The following is a 10,602-nucleotide window of genomic DNA, read 5'->3' as shown; positions in this document are numbered from 1 at the left end:
TCGACGTGGAATTGGTTTATCTGACCGGTCGACAGATAAAGGCGGGTATTTCTTCCTTGACCTCTTTATAATTTCTTTGAAACTTAGTGCATGGTTATTATTGGATGAATTAGGTTACTTTATCTTATATCATGATCGGTTGTTGTTTTTCCTGCACGATACTTATGCTTGACCCTTGTGATGATATATTTAATTCATATACAGTCTCCACTCTTGATATCTACTCTGTTGTGATTACACGTGTAGAGTATGTCTTGTAGGGATTGTCGGGTTGTTGGTATTACCATGCTGATTGTGTATATGATGTTGACTGTACATAGGTGGGTATGTGTTATAGGAGTCATCTTGTTGACCGTGCATTTATATGTGGTGTGTACATACGTATTTGTCATGTACTTTTGGAGGAGTTGTGTTGATTGTATGTTTGGGTATATACACATGTCTGTTGTGTTTTTACTGGAGGATACATGTTGATTGTACTTATATTTTGTGTACATGTGTCTGGTGGGATTATTGGAGATTTTTGGTTGATTATACATGTGTAGTGTGTACATATGTTTGGTGAGATACGTGGAGGTATCATGACGATTATACTCATGTTGGAGGTATTTATGAGGTTTGGGGTGCTGCATGGATGATGATTATATATATATATATATATATATATATATATATATATATATATATATATATATATATATATATATATATATATATATATATATATATATATATATATATCATGTTCATCATTCATTGCATCTGATGACCATTGTCTCCCTTGTGGTTGAGAGAGTCATCGGTTTGGTTTAGCGCCACACACTCGGCCACTCATGGGTAGTGGTAGCTGGAGCAGTTGCCGCTCGTCCTGTCATGCCACCCTGTCACGAGGTTTAGTGAGATCCGGCGTTGTGAGCAGTCAAGGACCCTTATGCTATGTAGTTAGATAACTACTTAGCATTCCGTCTGCCTCAGCTGCTTTATAGCAGTTTGGAGTATGAGGCTTGTACGGTTGTCACGGACCCAAGCCTCTCGGCCATACTGGGGTCGTGGTGTCTGGAGAGGTGTCGGGGTGACCATAGAGCTTGCATACGCAGTTATTATTCTTGCATTTGATGCGCGATGCATCTGTATTTGCATACATGCCTAGTAGATACTAGTTGTATGTGATTGTCGTTTTTGCACTTGATTGAGATATGGTTGTTGCATTTGGTTGTCATGCTGCATACATGTCATTTATTTCACATGTATATGCAGTCGTACGTATTTATATTGCACAGGTGTCACGGGTATATCTGTTGCAGATCCGGTGAGTTTACTGATCATTGTACCATGTGTTGATTCCAGATTGGGTATGTATATGTCATTATGTTAGTTGTAGTTTATACAGTTTATATGTCAGGTTATTATGTCAGATATGTTTAGGTGCATTGATTATGATAGTATGATCATGTTCTTTATTCCCTACTGAGACTGTATACTTGTGATCTCCATGTTTGTTTATGGACCATGCACTATCTTGTCTATTACCCGCTGAGTTACCTATACTCACCACCGCATGTATACATTTATGTTTTCAGGTAGCTTGTAGATGGTTGGTGTCGCTCGGAGTATCCTGTCTGCCGGGTCTTACGTCACATCCGAAGATGATTTCATCTAGTGTTTGTTTTCTTTTGTATATTCTTTTCTTATTTTTGGCATTGTATTTGTGTTTAGCCATGTGGCTATCTTATTCTCTTGGTGTTGTATTTGTGTTTAAGCCGTGCCGGCATGCATTGTATTTATTTGGTTTGTGTGGGCTTTCCTTCGTTTTTCCGCTGTGTTTTTAGTACTACCTGTGGGTTGTTTTATATGTAACTGCGTGGTTGTGATTGTTTCATTCCAGCCGAGTGGGCTATGATTATAACTGCGTGGTTGTGTATATAAATATTCTAGCCGCATGTGGCTGATGTATTTTGCTTGTATTGATGCTTCAGATTGTCACCGGTACAGGGGAGATGCTGCCAGATTTTTATCTGGCAGAGACTCCTTTGGGGGCGTGACAAGAATACCTTACAAAAATACATTTCTTACCTCTATATCCTAATTTTTTATTTTTATAAGTTTTATCATGAACATAAGTAGTTGACTCCCAAGGTCTCAAATTACTCAAATATAATTTTCTATCTATCCAACGTTCATATAGAGTAGATGGAACAAATTTAGAAGACACTCAGTTAAGTATATAGGTTGCAACTAATAACGCATCTCTCCAATAGGAAATTTATAAATTAGCTTGGGCCATCATAGACCTAACCATATCTAGAAGAGTTTGATTTCTTCTTTCAGCAACCCCATTTTGTTGTGGAGTTCCAGGGATAGTGAGCTATATAATAATCCCTTTATCATTACATATTATCTTGAACTGATCAAATAAATATTTATCTCCACTGTCAGTGCGTAAGGTTTTGATCTTATTTTCTAATTGATTCTTAACTTCATTCAAGTAATCATTGAAGCAATCTAATACTTCAAATTTATGAGAAATCAAATACATATAACCAAATCATGTGAAGTCATCAATAAATGTAATGAAATATGAACTTTCATTTCTAGGCTTCACATTCATTGTACTACAAATATTAGGTTGAATTAATTACAATGTTAGCTCAACTCTAATAGCCTTACCAAATGGTTTTCTAGTTGCTTTTCTTGCCAGACAATGCTCACTTGTAGATAAGTTAACTTTAGCATGAGCGCCTGACATGCCCTCTTTAGTTAATCTTTTAATTTATCCTTGTCTTAGATGTACTAGTCTAGCATGTCAAACCTCGTCATTTGTATCAACATAGCTAGTAAGAGCAATGTTTGAAAAATAACCATTATTGTCGTAATCAATACCTGGTTATTCATCAAGAACGAAATCATTCGATACATAACCATATCATATTAGCACAAAGTTAATTTTTAATTCCACACAACGATTGTAAAAGTTTATATAATAACCCAAATCAGGAAGGCTATTAACAAAAACCAGATTCCGTCAAATCTCAGGAGCAAACAGGGCATCATGCAGATACAAAGTATGTCCACCACATAGGTTGAGTTTGCAAGTGTCAACTCCTTTGACTTCAATCCTTGCATTATTTCCCACATATATCCATTTGTGTTAGTTGGTACCCTACGATACTCCACGTATGTGGATCAATCATGAGTTACATGATTCGTCGCTCCTGAATCTATAATCCACAAAAGATAAGAATCAATAAACAATACCGAACTAGCAACATAATGCTCATGGAAAGAAGATAAACATGAATATACCTTTTTAAGCTCAGTACATTCCCAAGTAAAGTGACCCTTCTTTCCACAGTTATAGCAAATCATCTTATTTTGAGATTTCTTTTCATATTTTTCCCTTTTTTCTTTGATTGGGCCTTACCCATCAACAACACTAGCTTCATTTCCCTTTTCTTTTGCTTTCTTAAAACATCTTTTCTTATTTATGGATCACAAACCTTCAGCTACAAAAGCTTGATCATATATTCTTGCAGATTCTATTATCTCCGCCTCTAGCTCAATATAGCGTGAGACATTAGTAAAAGTTTTGATACTTTGACTGTGAGTCATATTCTATTTCATTGTTTTCCAAGAATCAGAAAGAAAACGGATAACTTCCTGAACCTGCTGTTTATTAGTCAATTCATAGTTGATAGCCTTTAAATTCCAAATTATATTTGTCATTTCCCTCAATGTTGGGTTATGGTAACATTCGAGCATTTTTTTATAGCTGTCAAACTTAATTATCAGCTGACAGAGCTTACTGAAACTTACTCCACTATACTTCTCTCTAAGGGCTACCTAGACAACATGAGCATATGGTAATGGCTCATACTCAAATACCAGGTCATCCATCATTGAACTAATCAATATTCCCTTAGCAATGGAGTTCTTTTTCCATGCATTATAGGTATCAAGGTAACATTTATGTTGTGTTGTAGAACCATCAATAGGTTTTCCATGAACTGATTTACAACATCTAGAACTTCTTGTTTCACAAGAATGTATTATTGAGGTGTCAGATTTTATAGTTATCCCTAAATAATTTCTCTCCCTTATTGAGTTCAGCTATGATTTTCTTAGTTGTCGTGATCTAACATAAATAAACATATTATTTAGTAATTCAGTATATTTTATATGTATATAATTTATTATTGACTCAATATTAATTTGAGTTGGTTTATATAATCAAGTGGTAACTACATTTCCACTCATTATTTGTATATCTAATCTAACCAACATTGATCAATTCTATTATACACATCCCATCAACCCTCAGGGCGTAGAGCAGACAATGAGCATATGATATCTTTGGGATAATGGTCAGGGGTCGATTCTCAGGAACTAACGACCTGGAGTTTACCTTAGTATGTGTCTAACGCTTGTGTACCTTTATTTACCTCTCTCCATATCCTTGGGGCCAGCACTAGGGAATTGTTAATGTAGCAGATCTACATTTTATTATACATATCCTATCAAATAAACTAATCATTAAGTGAACAAATCATTAAATGAACTCATCATTTAAATAAACTAATCATTCTTTTAAGACTGTTAGCACATAACATTCCATTTCTAGTTTGTTAACACATAACATAACATTTCATAAAGTAGTATTGTTTGTGCATAATAATAGTTTCTACTACATGATTTTATTAAACTTAATGGACTAATACTATCGTACATAACAATAGTAACAACAACAACACTTTAATAAGCTAGATAAGCTAACATAACTGCCACTAGGATAAACACTAATGCAACGGTCAACACTATCCCTTTCATCTTGGACTCAATTAGGGCAATCTCAAGTAGACCAATTTTAGGATTCTCTATTGGATATATATCCGGATCCTCTTGTGGATCCTCCTCAAACTCTTCGGGATCCTCTTGATCCACATGGTGAAGTAGCTCCACGCACAATTATGCATATGAGATTCGCCCTTCAGAGAGCCTCCATAAATGGTGTGTTATTTCATTGAGGCGTATATCGGTAACAATCGGACCAAAAACCTAGATCCTATAATTATCCAAGATTGGAAACTCTGCCTGCTTGAGCTTCCATAATAGTCAATCGAGTCATCCAATATGTCCTTGGAGTTTGTAAATCAGGTCATACTCTATCTCCTCAATCTTCTCCCTCAACTCGTTGTGTCGCACATCGCCACGGGTCATCGTGTATATCAGCCATGGCATCTGGAATTGAAAATAATAATATCAGTACAAAACCGATAAACCAGTAACAAAACTAGTTCATTTCAATTCACACATATGCGTAGAACCAATACACAAAATAATTAAGTAAATAAGAAAAATAATTTTTTTTATTTGAGGAGCTCTAGTTAATTACTATACTAGACCAGTCAATTGGGAAACTAGATCCTAAGTTTCCTGTTCCCATTAGAACTAATATAATTAGGATGTTCAATTATTATTGTTTAAACTTAAGCCATTTAAGTCAAATTCAGCAACTTAAGCCATTTAAGTCAAATTCAGCTCAATTAATTTGATTGAATCAAACTGATATGGTTAAGTCAACTAATGGTTTAAACCAGAATTAGGTCTTATTGGACCAAACTGATCTAGTTAAACCAACTAATGATTTAAACTAGATCTGGATTTTATTAGACCAAACTGATTTGCTTAACCAAATTAGTCTGGTTAAACCAAATAATAATTTAAATCAGACCGGGGTCTCAATAACCCAATTCCAATTAATTAAAATATTAAAATGCAAATTTAATTCCCAATTAATTGAATCGTGAATTAATTAAGCCCAATTTCAATTAATTATATATACATGTATTAATTAACAAAACATTGCATTAATATATGCATTTCATTAATTAAATGCACGAGGGCATACACCACTTGCATTAAATAAAAAAATGAAACCTTTTCACATCATCATCTTTTATAGAGGACATATCCTCTTCACAATTTACAGACTAGAGGATGATCCATTATATGGATTGATTGATTTTGATAGACCTCACCTATTTAACAAATGGGATCTATCAAAATCAATTGATCAGAGAAAGTGGATTATCCTCTAATCCGTAAATTGTGGACCAGAGGATCTCGTCTATTTTTCTAACATGCATTTTCAATTCTGCTCGTGAACCCTAATCATACAACAAACTTTTCTACAAACCCTTACGCCGTCACTAGCCTCTTCACCAAAGCCCATGCCGCCATCATCTATGCCATCTTCCCTTTTCACCATCCGGTTAGAAATGGAGACAAACTCCGTGGGAGTGGCCACTGCATTTAAGGTAGATCGCAACATATTAGAGATCTTGCCCAGCGACGGAGGCAAAGGCCGCAGATGAGTCACGATTTCGTCTAACAACATTGTAGATCGGGACTCTGTCACGATTTTGCCCGAGGACAGTGGTTGATCGCAACACATTCGCAGTCTTACCCCATCGATGGTAAAATGTGACGGATGTAATTTCTCAACATTGAACAAGGACCACGAGGAGAATTTAAACAAAGGTAATTTCTTTCAAGCATTTAGAACTAGATTTCTGATATCATTGTTGATTCTAAAGCATGAAATATAGAAATACGAAATCTATAAAACTTACAGTGATCTCCCATAGTAAATCTTGATATTTTCTTATCGTCAAAAGAATGATCACGAACGAAACGAAAAGTTCTTCAAGATTCATAAACCAAATCCCACATAAGTATGTTCTTCGCCGATTACTTGCTCACCGCCTCTCTCTTTTAATTCTTTGGACATCGCTTATATAAAGACAAGCGACAATAATGCCGCTTATAAAGGAGGAAGATGAAGGGTTGATCATAAAGGATGAGGGTGAAGGGGAAGAAGCACCCTTTCATCTTCGTAACTCCTACAACTCGTACATCTCAGCGCTCTGCGGGTGTGATCAGTCATTGGCTCTGACGAAATAAAGTTTGTCTTTGTCTCTTTCATCAGCTTTCTCACTCTAATTAGCAACACCCTGTCATCCTTCTGCTGATATGTACATGTGCAACACTAACATATGAGTCTCAGTCCCTTAAGGTTTGATCTCGAGCAACTCCTCAGCAGCATAAAGTCCTAGGTCCATGTTGCCATGGGTTCGACACCCAGCAATTAGAATTGACCATATGATTTCATTCGGTTCAAAGTCCATCTGATCTAAACAAATGCTTTGATTGCATCCTCAATTCGACTGCAATTTGTTATACATGTAAGCGATGCACTGCTCGCGATGGCATCTGATAAATTTCGGGTTTTGATGGTCTGAAAATGAGTCTGCTCTCCTTGCTCTAAAGCCTGAATCCTGGTAAAACTAAAGAGATCAGGTTTTGTTCCTGAATCCTTTGCCAAATTCATCCTTGGGCATGGTCTTCAATCATCGCATTCCCCGTGATTGAACTAACTTTGAAATGGTTTTTGCCAAATTCATCCGCCGGACTAACTCAATCAACCCACTCGGACTAATTGACCAGCTCAGCTTACTTAGCCCATCCAAATCACAACCAACATCCGCAAAGATAAATACACTCACCAATTTCTAGCAAATGTTCGCAAAGATACATGATGCATAATAAGGAAATCAACTCAAACTAACTATTCCGAAGCATATTATATATCGCCATTCAAATGGCTGCTTATTAGCGAAATTTAGATAGATTTTCCTGAGTTCTTCAAAGCAACAATCACACTCTATCAGCCGAACTGGACTGGTGCATATATATACACTCTTGAAACTCTTGAACATGAAAAAGAAACTTTTCGCAAAGTTTACTAGCAACATCTTTACTTTAAAATCCAACTGAAGCAGCGTCCAAAACAACCCTGTAATCAGAAAGGAACTTCCTTCAAACACAACATTAGTAGCTCTGTTATCATGGTTTTCAATCGAAATAACTCATCATATTGTAACTAGAAAAATTTTAGAGGAAAATGCAGAAAAAAAGATGATGTTTCATGGAGGTTTATAAGTCATTACTATGCCAAACAATGATACAAGGTTAAGCGATTCACCTTTGGTTCAGTATTCTCTGGTTTAGTGTTTTTCTCAAATGAATACTTGATTGGAGTACCGGGAGTTTTCCGACTATCGCCTATTATCTGAAACACATCTGTATAATTTTCAGCAGATTCAGGATTTTTCTCCCAGTCTGCGAATGGTGGCACTACAACATCTTCCATGGGCTAGCATTGATACGCAAACATTATTAGATCAGTAAATCTAACATGATGGAGAATTCAAGCTTCTAATTGCATGCCAAGAAAAGAAGAGAAGGTGATAGCAACTCACAGTTTCGTAGCTTTGGTTGTGATGCTTCTTTCTAGTTTTTCTGGAGGCATCTTCCGATGAGCTGCCTCTGTCTGTCGACCAAGAATTTGAACCTTTTACAAGATGTTTCTGTCCATTATCGTGTTGCGCATTCACTGCTTCCTTAGTAAGTGATCGTTCTTTGTAGTCGTAATTGACAGGGTGCTTGAGAGTTTTCGGAACATACTCTTTCAGTTTGGTGCCTTCAGGTAAATGATCACCATGCTCCTACAAACTAAGTGATTTCATACTTCCAACAAAACTTGTCAATGAAGAAAAAGATCAAATTATCATATGCAGGTTCCAAAAGGAACATTAACTTAATACATTTCTGTGCATCAACAATCACAGTTACATTCTTTGTTACTCAAACTCGAATACCAGTGTCAACAATGATTCCGGTGTAGGGGATCTCGTATAACAACTATTCTTATCTTTAGACATTCATCTGATACTAAGATCAGTCGAAAAAAAGGCGAGTCAAAAAGATTGTCCTCTTTCTGAAATTGCACAAGATTGTTTGAAAATTTTCTCAAGTACAATGGCAGCACAACTCATGTCCAACCTGCATTTAGTTCCAAAAACTCGAGACACAAAATCCAGCAAAATTTTAATCCTAAACCATCAACTTGTACTTCATATTGAAAGTCGAAAGTACCAAATACTGGAAGATAGTTTTTAAGTTTTCCCTCAATTTGATCCTAAACATTCATGAGCATGAGAAGCACATAGCAGATGAATGAATCAAAAGGCAAGGAAAAGTTCATATTGGAAGATTTCCAAGTTCATCAGTTGAATCAAGCACAACCTTAGCTCAGGAGAACTACTTACCACTAAAAAGAGGGAAGAGAAAAGGGAATCAGTAACAAACCCTAAGTTGTTCCTCAATCTGAACCTAAACATTCGCAGGAGAAGCACGAGGTGAGTGAAATTCCAAATTGGAAGATTCCCAATTCCATCAGTTGAATCAAGAACAGTCTTCATTCCAGAAGAACTAATTAACACTAAAGAAAGAAGGCAAAAGAAAGGCGCACCTCCATTTGAAACGTGAATTCCTTGAAGTATGGAACGAACCCTAGAAAGGCGCCGCCTTTCCGCCTTCCTCCACCACAAACCTTCAACCACCCTGGACAGCTCCTGCAAATCCTTATGGCAGCGGCTTCGGGAGCCAATATAAACAAGCGTTGGACTTGGTTTATTATTAAACAAAGGGAGACTTTTGGACGAGCAACAGTAAAGTCTTTTGCAAAATGCAATCTTTTGATTGCTCTCGCAATCAGAATTCCAGTTGTTGATCAAATTTGACAAACTGCTTTGTATTTGTTTTTCTTAAGCTTAAAAGGTGGATATGTCAAAGACGTCAAAGAAAACTGGATGAAGAAATGGACTGGTTCAAAAGATTCTCTTGCTTGCCTCAGGAATCATATGTCATGATTGATATCACTGGAAGAAGATGACAGAGTTGGTATGCAAAAAATTCTACTTATTGGAAACTCCAATGATTGTTCAAACCCTAATCAATGGATGCTTATTATTAAATACTCAAAAAGGCTATATGCTATTTACTCAGGATTAATCGATATTTAGTTAAAATATTCAACTAGATTTAGTGACATGTTTAAATAGTTTAGTAGGTTCATTAAGCCAATATTGTGCTAATAGTTACAATCTCTATCACTTTGTAAAATATGCTCATAGAGTTGACTTTTTTTTTTGTTTATATCTTCTCTTCATTTTACTTCATTGACCTCCATATTACTCGTGATCTCAATTTGTAGAAGTGTTGTATGGTCGCACATGCCCCCATCAGGCAATTAGTCTCCATCTTAAAGGCCCTAATATTGTCAAGCTCACTTTGACATATTATTCTTGCTTGTTCACTTATGAAGTCTCACATCTTGTTAGGTTACCCATCAGTTACAAGATCATCTAGTTGTAGGCTTTCAAGCTATTGAACCAGCAATTGCTTCATAATTCTCTCATACTAAAGTTCATCATGCTAAAAATTTCAGTCTCTATCCTTCATCGTCAAATTCAAATCCACTTAATAATAAAACTTCTAATTAAGATATCAAATATAATCATTCAACTTGACATATAAATCTAACTTGAACACGTAAAATCACCAGCTCCACAACCTTTTATACGCACTCGTACTTTAATTTAATTAATTTCTCATTCCCTTGTGCTCCGTGCTCATATTTATATTATGCGTCATATGATTTTAGAAATTAGTTTTCTATTCATTCACAAAAATATTTTATAA

General features: G+C 35.9%; 1 protein-coding gene across 1 annotated transcript; it reads right to left on the bottom strand.

The window, feature by feature from the left end:
- Positions 1–7,539: 7,539 nt before the first annotated feature.
- Positions 7,540–9,743, bottom strand: LOC121992466. The gene is made up of 4 exons (XM_042546877.1): positions 9,371–9,743; positions 8,319–8,564; positions 8,042–8,212; positions 7,540–7,852 (listed from the first exon to the last, which is right to left on the bottom strand). Exons 1-4 carry the CDS (start codon positions 9,374–9,376, stop codon positions 7,814–7,816), a joined length of 462 nt encoding a protein of 153 aa, XP_042402811.1. The 5' UTR covers positions 9,377–9,743; the 3' UTR covers positions 7,540–7,813.
- Positions 9,744–10,602: the final 859 nt, after the last annotated feature.

This window comes from Zingiber officinale, chromosome 6B, assembly GCF_018446385.1.
Source record: "Zingiber officinale cultivar Zhangliang chromosome 6B, Zo_v1.1, whole genome shotgun sequence".
In the NCBI taxonomy this organism is placed as follows: domain Eukaryota; kingdom Viridiplantae; phylum Streptophyta; class Magnoliopsida; order Zingiberales; family Zingiberaceae; genus Zingiber; species Zingiber officinale.
This window is presented reverse-complemented; position numbering and strand designations above follow the sequence as displayed.